The sequence below is a fragment of the Lathamus discolor genome, chromosome 6 (genome assembly GCF_037157495.1).
Source record: "Lathamus discolor isolate bLatDis1 chromosome 6, bLatDis1.hap1, whole genome shotgun sequence".
Lineage (NCBI taxonomy): Eukaryota > Metazoa > Chordata > Aves > Psittaciformes > Psittacidae > Lathamus > Lathamus discolor.
This window is the reverse complement of record NC_088889.1, coordinates 39,795,312-39,815,994: the sequence shown is the minus strand read 5'-3', so window position 1 is coordinate 39,815,994 and position 20,683 is coordinate 39,795,312. Positions and strand designations below refer to the sequence as shown.

The window sequence follows — 20,683 nt, the reverse complement described above, 5'->3', positions numbered from 1 at the left end:
CCCACGTTGCCCTGAGGTTGAAATGCAGAAGTCAAGGCTCTCTCCTCGGGAAGTAGATTTTCTTGTAGTCCTTTTTCCCTCCCGCCCCTGCTGCCTTCTCGGTGGAGCTCAAAGAGCCGCGGGAGCTAGTGCAGCCGGGAGCGCGGGAGGCTGGGAGCCTGTCTCTGGGCACGGGTCTCCGACTGGGATTTAGGGCAGCCTCAGAGGTGTCCCGCTCGGAGGAATGGGTAAGTGGCCGGGAGCCGCAGGAGGGTTCAAGTGCTGTCAAGAGAGGGGGAAGCGCCCGTGCACCGTCATGAGCCGCCGCCTCAGCTCCCTTATTGACTTTGCTCGTGTTCGTACAAGTTGTAAGAACACGTTAAGGGTCAGGAGCAGGGTTTGTGACTTGCTTGGTTTGTTATTAATGTTATTAAGCGAGTGCGAGGCCGGATCGCAGCCGAGTGGATGGCTGGAGCCCGTGGCACGTTGTATATTATTCCTGACACCGATCTTAGTAGTTAACATTTTAGCACGTTTGTTTTACAGCCTGGTGTAATTGTGCTGTTAAGCGAGAGGCGCTAACAGCACCAGAAACGGTCTTTAAAAACTTAGTCGCGACTCAGAAGCACCGCGTTGCCCGCCCTTGCCTCTCCCAAGATGTAAAACAATTTCCTTAACTACTCTTCCTTCTTCCCCCTCCCCCGTCTTCGAAAATGTTTTTCTTTTCTTTTTGTTTTCTTCATGTTCCTTTTTCCTATGGCAATAAAGCTGATTTGTCTGTTGGAGCGACCTTGTTTCTCATCTCTGGAATGTGTTTTTTTTTCAATATGCTTAATGCATAGTCTGGAGAGCTGCGACATTTGTTGCCACTGAGTTTTCTTTCCTTTTTTCCTTCTTTCCTTCTTTCTTTCCTTTCCTTTCTTTCCTTCTTTCCTTTCCTTTCTTTCCTCCTTTCCTTTCCTTTCCTTTCCTTTCCTTTCCTTTCCTTTCCTTTCCTTTCCTTTCCTTTCCTTTCCTTTCCTTTCCTTTCCTTTCCTTTCCTTTCCTTTCTTTCCCTTCCTTTCTTTCCCTTCCTTCTTTTCTTCTTTTCCCAGCCTCAATTCTGGGGCTATCCCGCTATTCTAACGAAGCGTGCAGGGGGTTTCCAGGGTATCTCCAGGCTGTGACATCTACCTCGCAATGAGAAGCAGTTCAGGAGCCCCCTTTGAGCCATTCGCCGTGTCCGACGGCTGTGTTTGTGCGTTTGCTTACAGAACCTGCCTTCGGGGAAGTGAACCAGCTCGGGGGGGTGTTTGTCAATGGCAGACCCCTGCCCAATGCCATCAGGCTGCGGATTGTGGAGCTGGCGCAACTGGGCATCAGACCGTGTGACATCAGCCGGCAGCTCCGCGTTTCCCACGGCTGTGTCAGCAAAATCCTGGCTCGCTACAACGAGACGGGTTCCATCCTGCCGGGGGCTATCGGGGGTAGCAAGCCTCGGGTCACCACCCCCACGGTGGTAAAACACATCCGGACCTACAAACAAAGGGATCCGGGCATCTTCGCCTGGGAGATCCGGGATCGCCTGCTGGCAGACGGCGTGTGCGATAAATACAACGTGCCGTCGGTCAGCTCCATCAGCCGCATCCTCCGAAACAAAATCGGGAACCTGTCTCAGCAGAGTCACTACGAGTCCTACAAGCAGCACCCGCCACCCCCACAGCCTGCTCTGCCTTACAACCACATCTACTCCTACCCCAGCCCCATCGCTGCTGCAGGAGCCAAGGTCCCCACCCCTCCTGGGGTGCCAGCGCTCCCCAGCACCATGGCCATGCCCAGGACATGGCCATCCTCCCACTCGGTGACGGACATCCTGGGGATCCGCTCCATCACAGACCAAGGTGAGGATGGGGAAGGAACCTGGGCAGCCAGACAGGGCCATCTCCTTTCTGTCCCCTGCTCTTGAGCTCCTGCCTCTCCGAGGGTGGGAAGGACGAGGTTCTGTGGCTGGTCTCGGGCGCCTCCCGCCTTTGCCCCCAGCCCGAGGCCGGCGCTGAGCTTACCGGAGGGTGCGCCCTCAGGACGCAGGCTGATCGGCTGCCCGGAGGGGGCTGCCGGGGAATCAGCAGGCGGTACATCCCGGCCCTCAGCGCTGCCGCTGTGACCCCAGCAGTGGCTACCGGGGCAGAAAGGGAAGGGCCCGGGGTGCGGCGACCCCAGGGGCTCTGAGCTCCAGCCCCGCGGCAGCCCGGCCTTGGCAGAGGCTCGCTGCCGCCCTCCGGTCACAGGCGCCGCCTTGGCGTTACTGGGAAGTCCATTTTCTCTAGTTTTCGCAATCAGGCCAAATTTGCTCCGGCAGGAAGTTCAAATGTCACCTAATTGCTTTCATTCTGATGGTGTATTTTCCTCCGAAGCGGTGGTCCAGGGAAAAAAAGCCCCAGAATTCTCTTCTTTTATCCCTTACACCTTCTTTCTGTTTCTCCGCCTGGCAACTGCGTCGCGTCTCCCAGCAGCTCGCTACGCTTTGCGGCAGAGGAAGGGACATTTTTTCCATTTCGGTCTCGGGCAGTGAAAGTGGTTAAAACAACAGTATAATCAACCTTTGCCTACAGCGATCTCTGTGTCCTACTCTTCCCTCCCAGTTAGCTGGTGGGGGGGTGGGCTGTGATTTGTTTTTTGCCCTTTTTTAACGGCAACAATCCGGTTCCAGAAGCACTTCAAATGCAAACTGATCCTTCAGGCATTGCAGAATAATTTTATTTTTCTTTCCTCAAAAAGGTGGTATTTTCTTCTAAGTAACACACATGCACATAAGTATATTTTACTTATATTCATACATACAAAAAGATACAAGTTTTGCCCTTCCTCGCTCTCTGCTTCACGATGTGAATTTTATCCTCAGACCACACTGGCACAAGCAATTGTGTTTCTGAGTCGACTTTAACAAACACACACCTGGTAATCTCTGCTCTGTTCTGGGGAAGGGTAGTGTTGGCAATGAACATTAAAAAGAAAGAGACCATTACCGTCACAGGAGAAATGGAGGTTGGTTGGTTTTGGGTTTTGTTTTTTTTTTTTTTCCTTTTTTTAGTGAGTTCCTCTTTTATTAACACCATATTGGCAGGCAGGCGGGCCTCTGACGGTAACGCCGGGTGCCTCGGTATCTGCCCGTCTCCCTCAGACCTCGGAGCTGCACACATCTTTCTGCAGTGTAAAACCTCCCCCCCCCCCCTTCTCAGCAGAGACCCAGGGCTGCTGCACGGCCGATGCCGCAGATGGGGGCTGCTCGCCCTTGATTTATAGGATAAACTGACCTTGCTGACACGGAAAGGAAGCCCCTATTCATGGGAAAGTGTGAGATCAGCAGAAAAGGGCGCTCACCGAGAGAGCTCAATTTCTTAAGACAACTTCAGATATGTGCCTTTCCCCAGCCCTGCCGAGGGGCCGAGCGAAGCGGTGCGGCGAGGCAGCCCGCTCCCACGGCGGCTCAGCCGGCACCGCAGCCCCGCAGACTCCGACGGGGCCTCGCTTGGGGGAGCCCCCCAAAACCCCTTTTTCCTCCACTCCACTCCACTCCTCGGCGGCCCCGGGAATTCGCCCCCCTGCAACACAGCCCGTTATTCCTGCACCGGGGCTCATGTGTGTGTAAATAACAGGACTTTCGCCCTCCCCCCTCCCTTTATTCTCTTCATCCCTTTTAATTTTCCATTCTTTTACTTTTTAAATTTTAATTTATTTTTGTGTTTCGTTTGTTGTGTTTTCCTATTGGGTTGGTTTTTTTTTTTGTTTGTTTTTGTTTTGTTGCTTTTTTTCTTTTTTCCTTTGTTCCCCCCCCCCCCCCTTCCCAAACTTGTTTGGAGGCTGGTTCATCTGCAGCCGTGCCACTGTGATTTCTAACAGGGGATATGGTTTGTCTTTGGACTAGCACACGCACACATCCGAGGTGATTCCCGTGAATCCCCCTAGGAGATCCCTGGGGACAAGTGCCACGGGTCAGCCCTTCCCTCCTGTGCAGGGGCGCTGGGACGAGCAACTCTGCTGGCGACTTCTGTCTTCTGCTGCAAGAAGGGACCTTTTTCCCCCCCGGGATCACCTCTCTAGGGGTTCCCCCGCGGCGTTAGCGAGGTGTAGCGGGCGAGGGACAGGCTCTGTCCCACAGGCTATGTCCAGTGGGGACAGGGAACAATTTCCAGCTCGGAGCGAAGTTCTCTGCACTCAGGCTCCTGCCTCTAACCCCTCTTTCCCCCCATGTTTCCCAGCAGTAAGCGACACCTCTCCTTACCCCAGCCCCAAGGTGGAGGAATGGAGCAGCCTGGGCCGAAACAGCTTTCCTCCCACCGCTCAGCACGCCGTGAATGGGCTGGAGAAGAGCTCCCTGGAGCAGGAGGCCAAGTACAGCCAGGTAAAGAGAGAGGGGCAGGAGGGCGGGGGTGCACAGGGCCCCTGAGCTCCGCCTCGGGCTTGCGGCCCTTGCCCGGGCTGCCACTCTTGGTTTGGAGCCGGTGCCGGCCTTCCCTCAGTTTTGGTTTGCAAACGAGCCCGCAAAGATTGCCGACGTCGGGAAAAAGCCTGGCTTCCCCCCTCCGCTCCTCTCTCAGCTCCCTCCCTCGGCACACTGCCGCAGCCCCCCGGCACCCCCAGCTCGCCTTTCTCCTGCCCGAGAGGCCCCCGGCGGGCGCAGGGCTGGCGGGGCGGGCAGCTCCCGCTTTGCCCCCCCTCCGCCCGGCACAACCGCACAGCAAACATTCGAAAGTCGCAGCGCTCCGACCCCCGCCAGCTGCCGCCCGCCTCCCGGACCCCGCCGCGCCGCCCACCGGGGCTCTGCCCCAGCCCCGGGCCCGGCCGTGCAGTCCGGGGCCGCACCAGCGGGCACGTCCTGCTGCCGCCGCCCTCGAAGCCGCGGTTTACGCTGTCCGCAGCGTGCTCTGTAGGCAGGAGAATAATTTGAAAATGAGGTGTAATTGCTTCCTACATTAAGCTTTTTTAAACGCTTAAGTAGACTGCGAATTTCCTACGTTTTAATTACAACACAATATAACTGTTACTTAATAAATCTCTGTCTAAATCTTTGTACTTGCTAATCAAATCCCATGCCAGGAGAAAAGCTATAAAAGGCTGAACTGCTACTCATTGGGAAAGCACAGGTTTCGAAAACTCTTTTTCCATGAGATGGAAGCGTTTCAAAACGCATCAGAGGTTTCTCAGATACATCGAGTTCCCGGCCATTCATTTGTTACGCTCATAATGAAGTCGAGGAAAAAACATGATCTCTGTGTAGCGTGTTCCCATTCAAATACAGAGGTTTTGGACATATTTTTGGAGTTCTGTGTCTGGTTTTGGATTCCATGTCGAGGAGACTTTTGTAGTATGTGGTGCTGAGGGTAGATGAATCAGACCGTTTTGAATTCAAGATGTGGAGCGCAAACTATGGGAATGCGTGCAGAGTGGTGAAGGAGGCAGAGCGGGAATTACTGTAGGCCCCAAAAGTGGACAACCACTTCACTGCATGTATTGCCTTACAAACAATATGCCACCCTTAATGATGTCCTGTTCTCTTTGTGTTACATTTTTCTATTGTCCCATTATTATTCTGTTCATTTCGTATCACAGAGGATGTGCACCATATTATAGCCATCCCTTCATGGTTAAAGATAGAGTTACATTTAGTGTTAATATTCATCCTTCCACAATTTTCTGTAAAAATGAAACAATAAAGTGCTAGCAGTCTTACTAAAAATAATGGAAACTGCTTGTCACTGTTCTGTTAAGAGCAGCTGTACTGCGGCTGTGTTGTCCTAGGTTCCAGGCTGGGTCTTCTGCATATAATTCTGCTGAAATATTCACAGGATCCGGCTCATAGGCTATACCCCGTAGCCTTTGTTGGAATTTCATTTACCTCAACAGATGTGTTGAGGAATAATTGTTATGTAAATTGGGTTATTCTCGATGCTGGTGCTAGAAACTATTTTTATCTTTTTTCACTCTCAATATTTATGCTTTTGTCTTCATAATATATCCCTGTTCTGCTGACAAGATCAGTCTTAAAGTTTTTGTTCAGCCTGAAAGATCACCTGATAAATGTAATATAGACATCTTTGTTATTTTAAAATGAAGCAAATTGCTATTAATAAAATGGAATTCATTTATTGAAATACATTGTCCAGAGAGTTTGAAAGGGCAGAAAAGCTAAAAAATATTTATTCAAAAGGTCATTTTCAGTACCCTGCTCAATAAGAGAAGGCACAGACAAGGTTCCCCTTCACTCCTGTCCCTTAATAATATGGGTAAACAGAAGCTGGCTTTGGAAAATGCTGACATATAAACCAATCTATTAATGTAGTATTCAGACTTGGTTACCAGAGAACTCATTCACATGTATATCAGTTGCTTCATCTGTCACAAATTTATTATCTTGCTAATTTAGAAGGTATTCAGAAAAAATAAGGATGTGAAACTGTGACTTTTTTTTCCTTTTTTTCTTTTTTCCAGTTTTTGCACTGATATTTTTGCCAAAAGATTTGTTCCAACCAGGTGGAAAGTGAAATTTATGAACCATATTCTTGCTGTTCGTAGCACTGACTTACTAGCTGTCCATTGGCTGAAGGGCAGTGAGTCTGGGGTGACAGCCTGTGACAGTAAAGTCTTGCCAGAAGTTTCTGACCTCCTTGGATCTTTTTGTAATCTCTTGCAATGTATACTGCTTTGGGTGTAAATGGATGAGCAAGGGACAGGAGAGAACACTGGTTCATTTGTGAGAACCTAGCAAAACGATATCTGGAATGGTGGAAGAATGGGGAAGCCACAGTCATAATTAATATGCTAGAAGGATTACGGTGAAATAGGCTCTGTCTTTGGACTTCAGGGTAGATGTTACTTTCTCCATCTCCTTTGGGCAAAGCTCATTACAAAAGCTGGGTCTTAAGAAGGCAGACAGCACTTTTCCCCTAGAGAAGAGAAGTGACTGTTCTCTAATATTCCAGTTTTATGTCTGTATTACCGAAGTCAAACGTGCCTACAAGAGGAGCGGAGCAGCAGGGAATCAAGCGTGCATGTTTTACGTAGGCTTTCCAATTACACACCAGGAGCAGAGGGAATGTGCTCTGAAGCACATTAACAAAGGATTTTGTGTGAGCAAGAGGGAATTCTGCTGTTTCCGACAAATATTAGCTATACATTTTAACCATCAGCAACATTCAAGGTTCACCTGTCCACAGCTTGCAAATAGCTCCATAGCTACTAGGTGAATGAAAGACTTGTTACCTAGCCTTAGTTATGAAAGAATATTTTACTTCTCAAGTAATCCCCTGGAAAGTCCCTCTGCATGACAAAGACCAGAAAAATTGAGCCCAAAGAGCAGGGTCTCCTGTACTTTTAAAATACATTTATCTGATCCCTCTTTTTAAATGATAAGCTGTGTTTTAACATGCGGGATCCCACAGGGTTTTTTTCAGGCAAAACTCTTATTCGACATCCCAGATTTGTCAGCTGGCAGCCAGGCTGGTCTCTGCAATGGGTTAGAATGGCTGCATTTCACCCTTTCGCCCCATGCATTAGTAGGAATTTGTTCTAGGAAAGGACTCCACAAAAGGGGCAGGAAGACTTCACAATTTAGCCTCAGCAATACACAGTCACACTTGTTTAACATATAACTGAACTTCTGGATGTAGAACATTTTTCACTTTAAGTATTATGAATTTTCTGGTGTCTCTATGGCCTTTGTTTGCAATGTTGTTTGGTATTTGGGTCTGAGGAGTTGAAACTCTGCCTAGCAGACTGATTCTGTACCAAATGTTCCCTAGGAAATCACAGAGATGCCTTGTCAAGTTTCTATTCATTTTTAATTACCTGATGTCCCAAGTTATTGTTTATGCATAAGCAACTGCATTATATTTTCCTGTTGCATAATATCCACATATTTGTCATACAGCTTTGCAAACAGTGACTGTGAATCAGAGAAACTGAGAAGGAAAATACATTTTTCTGAGAGCTTGATAGTTTTGGGTCATACACATTTCATACAAAGCTCAGTTGTACTGCAGTGTATGTACAGAGATGCACATTCAGGGTGGTGTTGGGGGGATGGCTTCTACAAATAATTGTATTATTAATGCAAAGGATGAATATTCTGAGTATTTTATGCATTACACGGCTACACTGAAAGCTGCATTAATTAGAAAAAAAGCAGCTGAAATTACTGAAATATATACCCATTTGAACCCTGTATTTGAAATTAAAATATTTAATAAGTATGTATCATATTTAAAATTCAGTTTTCAGACATCTGATGCTCATGACTTTCTGGACTGACATCACAGATGTGCAGAGTGAATAAGGATTGTGGTTTGTGTTCACACATGTATGAAAATGCAGAAGACCTGATGCGTGCCTGTATGGGCTGTTGAGGCAAATAGATATATTTTTTTTCCTTAACTATTTGCTATATGCACTGCAGGAAGCAGATGTGCACATTGCCAAAGGGAGCTGATACTCACTAATGGGAAAAAGTCTGTAACTGGGGGGGGAGGCTGTCTAAGAGCACGTAATTATGCAAGCTCACTCTTGAGGAAGGGTACGCTGTTTGGAGACCTGAGCACAAGCCTGCCGGAGTTGCTGAAATCACTCTCCCTAATTCAGTGTGTGAATGGAGTTTGAGTGAAGTCTTCCTCTGACATTCTTGTCAGATCCCAAGGTAGCAACCACTTCACCTCTGTCTCAGCTGAACTTCATCAGCTGTTGGTGGCTTGAGTTTTTGGCTTCACTGGAATAACCCTCCCTGTCCTTTGGGTGTATTCTGACTGGGGTCATGAGCTTTGTATGCTGTAAGCACATAAAAGGAAGGCTCCGTTTTAGAGCAAGTGATTGCAAATAATTGTGGGTGCAATTCTGGGCAATTATTTGCACAGAAAATGTAGGCAATGTAAATATTTAGTTCCTGATCTTTGATTGTAGATGAACAATGAGCTGTATATGCGGTAGCCAAAGCATCTGTATTTGTTTTTATCTGCAATGCCTAGAACCCACAACATATGGTAACTTCCCTGGGAATAAGGTGAAAATGTAACCTTAAGTGTTATGAACAATTACATGACCCTTTTACACAGATTATTTATTGAAAAAAATAATTATCAGATATATTATTTGCCATGTTATATTCTAACTCAGGATTCCAACAGTTTTAGTCCCGCTATGGGTCTGTGCAAAATCCACCAATGGTAAAGGTCCAGACCTTCCGCTTCTCACTAGTCACTGTAAGGAAAGAAGAAATGTGTTGAGGAGAGTTGTTTATTTGCTTTCTTGCTGTAGTACTGGTATTGTTAGAAGAGTTCCTGTCCGGTGCAGGGGTTCATACTTTGGCTTGGAGACTGTCTGGTCCTGTGTCACTCTCATTAGGATCTCCAGACCAGTGCCTCTTATTAAAAGAGCGCCTCTTATTAAAACACTGTCACTAAGATGGCTTGCTCGAGGTCTAGGCATCCATGTCATTGCATGTTGTGGGTGAGGGGCATGAGCTGATCCCACTACATGCACCCGATTCCTTCCCAGGTGATCTGGATGGCACCCCATTCGAACCCCATTTGTGAGACCTGCCTCTTACTGGCCACCTGCTTCCACGGCCAAAACACAGTGCCCTGCCCACCAACCCACATGGCTTCAGGGCACTCCACCGGGATGAAACTAATAAAGAAAGTCAGAGAGGTGAGTGAATGGTATAATGACACTCAAACTGCACTCTGAGCACCCTGTGCTCTCCAAGGGCCCCAACCCACCAGGAGCTCTGCCTCGACAAACAGGAGCAGTGACTGAAAAGTGAGAGTGTGGGAGATAACCTATCACAGCCAAGGAGCAGTGTGCAAGGGGCAGGGGGATTAGATAGGAGTTGATCTCTTCAGAATTCTTGTGCTTGCAGTAGAGTGGGAAGTAAACGAAGAATGTATGGTGTATTTGAATTTGTTCTGGCAATTTATCAGCTCTTAGGAACTGCCTACATACCTTGTCATAATGGCCATGGACATTCAGTAATTGATGGTCTGTGATTTGCCCTCATTAACTTACCAGCTTCCCAGTGACTGTCTCTGCAGGTTCAGAGATTTGTTAGAAGAAGGGGAGCACTGTTTTGGTTCTCCCTGAAGATCACAAAGAGGTCCCTGCACCTTTGTTCTCCTGCAGAGGACAAAGTAGGGACTTTACCAGTTTGACCCCCTATTTGCCTAGCTTCTAGATATCAAGAATACCTTTAATGTTTCTGCAAATCTCCTTCTTCCAACCTCAGTTTCATTTCAATAACACCATATTGAAATGACAATATATTGTTAAATATATTAACGTCATTTTGTCATAGAACCTTTTGCCAATGCATTATAGGTTTAACCATCAGTGTAGAAAGAGCAAATGGTTATTCTTTTCACTGTATTTGCCTGCTTAATGTCCATGTGTGCCCTGCCTGACTCCAGATTCTACCAAAATACCAAGGGGGAATTATTGTGCATATCTGTTCTAAAACTATTGGAATCTGTTGTTAGTTCCTACTCAGGGGAGTTTGCATATACAGCATGATTTTTTTTTTCTCTGAGCTTTCCTTTTGTCCTTGTAAGCCCAGTTTATCCATCTAAGGGAGACTTAAATTGTGTCTTCATAATTAAAATCAGGCTTTGTCATCACAGCAAACAGAATTTGCTTTACTATACTTTGAGGTAGTGTGGTTGTGAGGTTAGTTAAAAAAATAGAGTATATCTCAACATTGTTGTGGTTTAAACGAGGACAAAGATCCAGCATCTCCACTGGAAAGGCATTTATATAATCCTTCCTAAACTAGAGTGTGAATGGAAAGCAAGCACCCAGTGAACTTACAGACCTTGCACAATAATATATGTCTGGGAGACTTTGTAGGTGGACATACTGGTGTGGGCTTGGTGTTCTGTATGTGGTAGGTCTCACTTTACTGTGAAAACAGTCTAAACCCATCCCTTTTCTGAAGGAGCATTTCAAACCCTTGCTCCCCTTTTTTCTCTTGAAGGGCTCCTAGGCTTTACAACAACCTTCATCTGCCTTGTCTCCATCATGCCTTTTTCTCCTGCCTCTCTTTTTCTATGTTTTTGTAGTGGATTTCTCAGTCTCTGAGAAAGAGTTTTTGGTTGTTTCTTGGTTGTTTTTTTTTTATTTCTTCTTTTTTTTTTCTGCTTTGGTTTGTTTTGGAAAGACATAAAATGCCCCTGGCTCCTTTAGGAAAGGCTCAGTGGTGGTGTGTAAATTCAGGTTACTATTACTATTTCCAAAACTGGGGTTTTAATTTCCCTGAAGAGGCTGAGATTTAAAATTTGATAAGAAAATATAATTAAGAGTGCTCTCGATGCATGTTGCAACTATAGTTAAACCACTCAATTGATATTATCTGATTTCTGTGTTATTCAGTGCAGCTGGGGATGCCTATAAGTAAAGGAAACAACTTTAAGTTAATAAAAAAACGCATTAAACATGTGGAATGGGATCTGCTCATTATTAAGGGAACGAACATCATTTTAGAGGGAAGTAGTGTGATTTTCTAATGCAGTACACTGCAATGCATTGAACTTAGTAACAGGAGTAATAACTGTAAAGAAAATGGCATCTTTGCAAGAGACACTGTATAGGATTGGGTAACTAATTACATTTGGAATCTTAAAGGACTCAAGCAAGCAAATAACTTTGGTTTAATTGTGACTTCAACTAGAATACCAGCGTTGCTTCGCACGATTTACAGTTAAAGAGAAATATTGTAATTCTCTATTCTTGGAAGGTTTCTTTCCGTTTTTCAGTGCTCAGCCTTTTGGGAATCAACCCAGCTCAAATGAGCAGCAGACTGACTGTAAACCTCTTGTCCATGTGTTATTTTAAAAGCTCCTCAATTTCAATGTATTACCACTGTTCAGTCTTTCTTGAATATAAAGGCGTATATTTCAAAGTAATACCTACAAAATTTTTCCCCTTCTGTTCAAGATTTTTTGGATGTCAAAATTATTTAATGACAATGTCCTCATTTTTCAGTCTGTTTTATTCTCTTCTGCTTCCAGTGAAATTAAAAGAAAATTAAAGGGGAAATATGTATACTAAAATAAGTTCATCCATCTAAGAATTTGGATATGTAGCCAAATATGAAAAGATTTTTGCAAGAATTTTCTCCAGCATTATAAAAAGACAGCAAACCCTCATTTGCAGGGCCAACTCTAAGTTACTCACATACAGCTTAGCAATTTTATTAATTTTTTTTTTTTTAGAGAGAATTTCAATAAAAACTGTTTTCAGTTGGAGAAATTTACTCCATGCTCACTTTTGTAACTCTTCATCTTTTTGGTAACTCTGACCCGTGTAGATATGTTAATTTTAGTGGGACACTGATCTGAATGAGTGCTTGTAGGACCATGTAATTGTTCCCACTGATGCTGTAGCACTGGATAGGAGCTTCAGAATTCAGTTCTAATTTAGTTAACTACAATTTCTACCAAAATATTGTTTAAGGTTATTAATTTAAAAACCTGAAAAGAAACATAGGTGTCTTACTTACATCTTTAGGTAATGCCATTTTCCTAAATGACATTTCCATTACAGGCCTGCTGCTGCCGATGTTTTACTTGGAAAATTTGTTTACTCTTCCCTTGGGACCCCATATGTTGGTTTGATTTATAAATCATATTTAACCACCAATTAAAAAGAGAGATTTAGAATGCTTGCTTCCTTTATGTTCACAGTTTGTGTTTGATTGCTCCTAGTCTTGTTGCCATAACCTTTTTTACTGATTATGTGCACGTCACTAAGAACATGAGATATCCTCTGGGTTTTTAAGGTAATTTGCTCTTCTGATTGAAGGACTATTCAGCTCTGTTGCCTGCTATGCTTTTCTCTTGCTATGGAAAAAATGACTTCTCCAGTAGTTACTTTGTGATTGTGTTTTCAAGACATTCAGAAAAGATTCAGCATTTCCAGAAATTGTTTTTTCATTTTGAAAAATGAGCAGGGAGAGGGTGTCTGTCTGCGGAGCTACAGTAGCATCCTGCAGCTCAAACCATGGCCAGCACTCCCCTTTTTCTGGGAGGTGCTGCTCTCAGAAACACAGTTGTGATGCCTCTGCAGATTTGTTTCATTTGCTCTTGGGGAAAGACTCCGTGCTGGAGGATCAAGGCAACGCGCTGAGTTTGCTGATCCAAGGACAGGAAGGATTCATTTCGTCCAAGTCAGTGTTAGAATTGAGAAATACAAACGAAACAGCAACCTTACTCACCAGAGGTGTGTTCCCCAAGTCTTGACTTGGGGGAACTTCTGCTGACTCCAGCAGGGGAGTTTGGGCTGAGTTATTGTCCAAGCTCATTAGGGCTGGTGAATTGGGTAACTGGAGTGTTTCTTCAGAAACACTTTTTTTCCGTAGACATTCAGAGTACTCCTACAAAATATATACTCTTAGTAAATGCAATAAATTATCTATATAATAAAAATATTGTAACAATTATATTACAATGGACAAGTGATTCAAATAATTTGAAATAATCACTTTAAAACAAGAATAATTTAAATTCTTTTGGACACTCACTTTAGAGTTGGGCTATAAAACTGAGGTGGCATCCAGCTGTGGTATCAAATGTGCTCTCTTTTATATTCACATAAACCTGACATGAGGTGATTTGCATTATTGCCATTAATGATAACTAACATAAATACAGGTCTGTGGTTTTGAATGGTATGACTTTCAGACATTTTCTGAAATACTTATAGAAGCCACATGGGAAGGGATCAAAGGAGACGGTCTCATTTTGATACTGAGAGAACATATCTAGCAAGCAAAAGGCCAGAGAAGGAAAAGTAGATTAAGGGATGAAAGAAAACAAAATAGTATCAATTAATTACAATATAGAATTTGGATTTATACCATGATGTCTGAAAGTGGAATCGACCTTGTGCATTTCTCTTGTACTGATATGACTAAGGCAGGAGAAAAAAAAGTCAGGTAGTTTATCTGACATGGGCTGATTGGGAAATTTGTCCAGAAAGCTTGTGCCCTTTTCCCTTCTTACTGTGCAGGAGAGAGGAGGCTGAAGCTGTACGACACGTTATACCAGCGTAACCTTCATAACAGAAATCAGGATGCGTGTGGCAGTTACCTCTGGTTGGAGAGGAACTGTTCTGACTTTTAGGAGTCCAACATGGAAATTACTTGTTCTGAAGGCAAGTTTTAGATTTGCCTTTCATCCACCCACCTCCCTTTATGTCGCAAATCCCAGACTGAAAATGACGACAAAAAAGTAATCTCTCATTAGTATTGTACCTCAAGTGTCTAAAACTAAAGATTCCTTCTGTTAAAACTACTGAACCAACTCCTTCACTGGTGAAAATGCACGCAGTCCACTTGTTTCAGCAGAATCATTTTATGTGACTTAAAGCAAGATTTTACGTCCACCTTGGCTTTGAATTCTGGCCTGGATATTCCTTTCACTGGCACTGGTGCATATCAGCAGTTACTTGGCAGAAAGGAACTAGACTCAGCTTGCGATCCTGACCCCACTGCTGTTGTTTTGCAGGTATCTTTAGGAGAACATATTTAACTGAATTTGCGAATCAGTGGGAGGTCATGTGTTCTAGGCTCTAAAATCTAGAAATTCTTATTCCATCAGTTGTCTCAAAACATTGACAGAAACAGCAGTTCAGAGCAAATGCTTCTTTCTGGCCTTTGTAGAAGCCAGACAGTAAGTGCTTTCAAACAGGAACCCTTATCACTTGCACAGCAGAGGTTCTTGTTCATGTAGAACTACATGTTTGTTTGCTTGCTTTAAAAAATTAGATTTCCTTAGAAAAGCAGTGGTTTAAATTAAGGAAAAAATATTTATAAAACTTAAAAACCAGGTTCAAGAAGCTCTGCACTTAAAACAAGTTCTAAGGGTTTAAAACCCCATAAACACCATGGGGTTCTCACACTCCTAATTATGAATGTTTAGATTTTGATGTTCATTTCCTCCGATTGAAATACTGCAGGATGAATTATTCATCCAGTATATACAGGGTCACGGAACTTAATCCTCCCATTTATTTTAACTAAATGTCATGTTTGTAAAAAGTGCCAGATTGACAGGCAAGATTCAACCCTTCTGATAACCTACACTTTGTATCTACAGCTGTTTAGAAGTACAGACTCTTGCTGTTAAAATTATTGGGTCAAGTCCTTCACTGATGAAAGAGGTGAAAATCAGGATATTTTTTTGTGTAGCATAGTTTTAAATCACAGAAAGTGAAGTTTTCTCTATTTCACCAGTTTTAAATTTGGGCCAAAGGAGGCTTCTGGCTGCTTTGCAGGTATGGCTTAAACCTCCCCTGAAACAGAACTGTGCTCCATGCCAGGCCAGCTTTTTCCCATCCCAGTGATGCCTGCTTCACCGAAGGCACCTACTGGCATCCACATGATCATGGTTTTGAGCAGCAAAGCCTTGTAACACTGGAGTAAAAATGATTCATTAATTCAGTGAAGCAGCGACAACAGCTTTCCAGCACTGGGGGCTCTTGACAGGTCGCAACTGGTGGTCCCTAGGAAACTGCCTCCATGTCCCACCTCAGTAGTCAGGGCAAGATCTTTCTTACATTTAAATTGACACTATAAAAACAACATCTATCAGAGTTGTAAATTAAGTAAAGTGAGGTAGGTAGAAACGTTCTGTCTGTTATAAATCAGGATAGGCATTCTTTTAAATTAGGGTTTTACAAAACCTTGTAAATCTTTAATCAAGTCCTATCTGTTTTATCAGTAACAACTCAAGTAGCACCTCTAGTGTAATTCAGTAACAGACTAGGGCTTCTCCAGTAATTACAGTCCAGAGACTTTAATTTTACTTTTTGCCATTAAGACCACTTAGGAAGGCCACACAATGATAAAAAGAAATAGGGGAACATATATGTGATTCGATTAAATATTTATCAACAATGTCTGCATTAATGTGAGCTGTTCAGGAGCTCAGATTTGCCCCAAATCATGTCAAGTGACAGTTTCTGGCCTCTGGTAACCTTCTCTGTAGGAGACAAGGACATGGGCTCGAGCATCAATGGACCAGCAAACAGGTGGCTTATTAGCACATTGCCTGACACAGATCTAGCCTGTGCCCACTAGCACACAGCCACACACTGCTCCATTGTGGGGTCAGGCAGGGCACAGCCCAGGGGTCCTGTGCGATAGGTTGTGCGTGTGAGGACATCTAGTTTTCAGCAGAATTGAGGACACAGTCATCAACTCCGGGGATTTTTTTTTTGCAAGGACACAGCATTGGACATAGTGGGAAGTGACTTCTTGAGGACCAAACGTTGCCCTTCTTTATCCATACACTCTTTGTGTGTGATGGTGGGGTGGGGAGTGGTGCTCAGCAAAGGGATACCCATCAAGCAATCAAGCAAGCCTTGGCATAATGCAGCACTATGCTCCGCTTTGATTACAGTCTCATTCTTTATCAAATGAAAGGTTGTTAGATCATATGCTTTTTCTAAAGAGCTCTAAGAGGAAGTGCCGGTGGTTGGAGAGCATCCTACAGCGTGGCAGCCTGTACAGCATATGGGAAGCATTCCTTTTCTCTGTGGCAAAGGAGGGCTTTGGCTTTTCCCAGAGCCACACATGGTAGAGGGGAGCAGTGACAACACAGAAGGCTGGAGGGACATATGCTTCCTTTGTCAAGGGCTCAGGGGACGTGACCACTCATACTGGGGAATCCTACTTAAAATGGAGCTTCCAGGCACAGCTTTGAACGCAGCGCTTGGTACCAGTGTGTTTGGGAGTGGGCAAGACTGGAGGAGCAAGGTAGCCTTGCAAAGTCCAGAAAACCTTTTCTGAGCTTCAGAGGCTGGAGGTTTGTGCTGTCTCAATAGCTGTGACACTCTACAGGGACTTGCCCCAAGTCTTTTCTCCTTCCAGGATCCCTTTGGGGATTCAGTACTTCTCTGTGTAGAAGACTTTTGGGCTGTGGCTTTTGATGTCCCAGTGTTACAACTTGGCTTTAATGGCTCTACTGCATCTGTGCAAAGATTTTTGTTGCTGTTCGTTAGAAAAAAGCAGAGGTGAAAAGCACTTTACATTGGAAGAGGCAGGGAGCTTGGGGAACAGCAGCTTTTTAGGGCCTGTCACACTCTTTACTTTCCAGTAAATCCAGTGAAATAATTTTCAATGTGATTTAAGAAGTGTACTAATTTACAGTGCAATTATACGAAGGTTTGTATTAATTAGTACTGTTGCAAACACTGATATTTATAGCTGAGGCTAAAGTGGAATTCTGAGACACAGTAGGGGACGTGTAATTGCAGTTGAAGGTCAGGTCACATATTTGGATTTTCAAAGAATAAGGCAAGTTCAGCTTCAACAAAGTGTTTATGGATTTGGAATGACAATTATGTTGCTGCTGCAGCTGTATGTTTTGTACTAATTAATATACCTATCAGAGGCTTCTGGCTGGGATCCCATCACTGTCTCCTGCTGTTTTAGATTGCTGTACACATTTATATTGACTCCAGCAGGATTACTGCTTGGTTTCCCGAGTGGCAATGAGAGGATAGTCCAGCCAGTGAAACTGTGAATTACATTGGTAGGAAACTCACGTGCCTGAAACCGGGCCAGTGCCGTTTATGGAGGTAAATACTGGAAATTTGGCAGGTGTGATCCAGACAGGAATTGAACAAGTGAAAAGTTAACATCAAGTTTTAGCAGAAACAAAAGTCTGTTTAATTTTTTAACTCTGCATGATCCAGGTTAGGTCCGATTCTACCAGGTAAATAAAAATGGCGGATGCTACATGATTTTCTGAATTGAAACCTGTTCTTTCATATTCACATAGAAAACATTTCTGGGAGAAAAATGCTACCCAAATCCTAAAAAAAAAAAATAAACACTACCCAAATTGAAACTTAAGCAAGATAAATGATCCTCGTTTGTACCTGTTCTGCTGAAGAAGCATTTACAGGGTGTGAAATAAACCACCAAACACTTTTTATTTAAATAAAGAGTCATTCATTGTGAAATCCTACCGTGGCAGGCTGAAGGACTCTCCCTTCTCTGTTTAAATAGAAACCCTTCTCCCCAGCCTAAGGAAGGACCTAGGAAAATAGCTCGCAGGAAGGGACCCAGCCCTACAATTGTTTTGTGCACAGAAGCCCCATTGAAACCAGGAGAAACGGTGAGCAAAGAACATTTGCAAGGCTATATCCCAAGTACCTAGAAAACACATTTTTAAAAGACATCATCAATAATAATGATACTACTACTCTAGTTGTGACTCATGCCCTGAGCAAACAGTTACCAAAGAATTTAAAGTGTTCCCACCTTCCCCTGCTTCTTGTTACTTACCCACTCCGGGGAGCATTGCTCTGGGTTCTGCACATGGCCGCTGCAGCTCAGGGCTGAGCCCACTCTCCTTTGGGGCTGGCACTGGCAAAGTGGTGAGATGGGTCCATCTCTCCTGCTGCTGATATGGCCATGGTTGCTGACCACCCAGCTTAGACTGCCACAGCACTGCCTGCCAGGGCCTGGCTACAGTGGCCAGCATCACATGCAAAATTTGGGAAAGGTAGGTAAATATTAAAGCTTCCCTGCTCCAGCCCATAGGACTCATTTCCAAGAGGATGAAGGTGCTCAGTGAGAGAGACGGGACAAACTTGTCAGAAATACCTCCAGCAGTAGCTCTCAAATATAATGACTAGATGCAATCATGGGCTTAAGGAGTCCATGAACAACAGCTTGCGGGAAGGTAGGCAGGTGTGCGGACAGGCTCTGCGGTTCCTGCCCTGCTCTCAGTGTGTGCTCCCTAAATGTCTGCAGCTGGTCCCTGCTGGGGACAGGCTGCTGGGAGAGGTGTGCAGGGTTCATGTGTGGTAGCTGGCCTTAAAAGCAAAGCACAACTGGCCCCCTGAAATCTAGGGGACTGATTATGGGTGGCTCCATGGGCATCCCCATAGCTCTGGTTCTTGTACAAAGCCCAAGCAGTATTTATGGGTACCTTATTTTACAGCAGATCTGCTGTCTTACTCTCTTAGAAATGTTTTTCCCTTTCCTTTCAGGCACCCAGTGGCCTCCCTGCCGTCAGCAGTTTTGTGTCAGCACCAGCCATGCCTCCCTACGCAACACCAGCCCAAGTGTCACCTTACATGACGTACAGTGCCACCCCCTCCGGCTACATGGCGAGTCACGGCTGGCAGCATGCTGGAGGCACCCCACTGTCCCCACACAGCTGCGACATCCCTGCCTCGCTGGCGTTCAAAGGCATGCAGACGGCCAGGGAGGGCAGCCACTCGGTCACGGCCTCTGCTCTCTGATGCAGGAGCTGGCCCAGGACCACCACGAGCCTGCTGGGTGGTTGTCCCCTGAACCTGGCTCACAAACTGCTCTCTTTGTGCTGGAGATACCTGGCATTTCTCCTCATTACTTGTCTCCTGTAAGGCTTTTAGGATTGAAAGAGCAGAAGACATCAGAAACTGACAGAACTGTGGTGTTGTGCTCTTTAAGTAAAGACCTTGCATCCCTCAAAGGGCTGGTGGAGCCTTGTCCCACTCTCTCCTGGTCAAACCACACGTATTTATTCTTAATCATCACAGACTTTCTAAATGTGCAATTGTTATTAAGATTTGTGTAAAATCAATAAAGAAAAGTCACTTCAGAAAATTCTTCTATGCCTTGAATCAGCAAAGGCGGTTAAATCGGAGGCGTTTGCCAATTGCCTAAATAACAACCCTTTCATCAACAGGGTTATACAATCCACTGCTATTAAGAGATCACTTTTGGTTGTTTTGTTGGGTTTTGGCAATCAAATATAGAACCGAGGCAGTAGGCAGCTCTCAGATTCTCGCGATATGTTGCCATCGTCAGGCAGTAGTAATACCTTTGTGTTTTTATCCATTTGTAAATATAGGCTTTTGACAGCATTTTGTTTTCACCTTCCAGTACATTTATTTCTAAGTTAAAAAAGTTTTTGACTTTCTGGCTATTTTTCTGTGGTGAGGTGGTGAGGTGACAACACCTCAGGTGATGAGGTTTAGGTAGGGTTTTTTTCATTGTGTTTCTGTGCCTACAGTAGATGCTTCAGCATCTCATGAAATACAGTTATCTCTTCAGCAGAAGATTCAAAGGCAGAAATCCAACCAAGTAACTCTCCCTCAGCTATATGGAGTCTTCCAGATTCGTGAAGCTCCACATTTGTGTTAAGCGTACAAAACAGAAATGGGTGGAAAATATCTGAACAAACTGAAAACTGTAGGGGAAAATGCCATTAGAGTGCAGCCTGTGCAGAGATGCTTACAAAATCATGTCAGTCAACAAAACCTCTGAGGAACAGAATTGTACCATCACTGTCGGCGCACTTGTGTGCAGCATTTTTGGCCCAAGATTATGTTGTAATTTTTTTTAAGAGGAAGTTGTCTTTAATTTCTGCTTTAATGAATGTAAAATATGGCTCTTGGTAAAGTTTACATTGTTCTGAAGCATTTTTTTTCCCTTATAGGTATACTGGTGGTGGTGCTACAAACACAGATACTATTTAATATTAACAAATTCCCCTTCTACATTTCTGTATCCATTGGCAAGTACTCTGTGCCAGTTATTTTGCTTTAAACTTTAATCCCAGGAGAGATAACGTACTGATCTTTGAAAATTTACCTGTTTTCCTTGGGCAATAATAAAGTTCTGACTATTATTCCAGAATGCTGTAGGTATGTTCAGAATACGAATGTGGAAAAAAAAAAAAAGAAG

At 44.3% G+C, this 20,683-nt stretch overlaps 1 protein-coding gene across 3 annotated transcripts; it reads left to right on the top strand.

Annotated features, from left to right (window-relative positions):
- Nucleotides 1–29: 29 nt before the first annotated feature.
- Nucleotides 30–20,482, top strand: PAX9 (paired box 9). Of its 3 annotated transcripts, XM_065686262.1 has the most exons (5): nt 30–227; nt 1,233–1,859; nt 4,218–4,360; nt 9,502–9,654; nt 19,000–20,482. In XM_065686262.1, exons 1-5 carry the CDS (start codon nt 224–226, stop codon nt 19,252–19,254), a joined length of 1,182 nt encoding a protein of 393 aa, XP_065542334.1. In that variant the 5' UTR covers nt 30–223; the 3' UTR covers nt 19,255–20,482. The 3 variants fall into 3 exon arrangements, with proteins under 3 accessions (XP_065542334.1, XP_065542337.1, XP_065542335.1); XM_065686265.1 differs by lacking the exon at nt 9,502–9,654 and having other exon boundaries at nt 4,221–4,360; XM_065686263.1 differs by lacking the exon at nt 9,502–9,654.
- Nucleotides 20,483–20,683: the final 201 nt, after the last annotated feature.

Coding starts and splice junctions, on each gene's coding strand:
- PAX9 (XM_065686262.1), top strand. Junction 4,361..9,501: donor AGGAGGCCAAGTACAGCCAG/GTAAAGAGAGAG, acceptor ATTCCTTCCCAG/GTGATCTGGATGGCACCCCA. Junction 9,655..18,999: donor TAATAAAGAAAGTCAGAGAG/GTGAGTGAATGG, acceptor CTTTCCTTTCAG/GCACCCAGTGGCCTCCCTGC.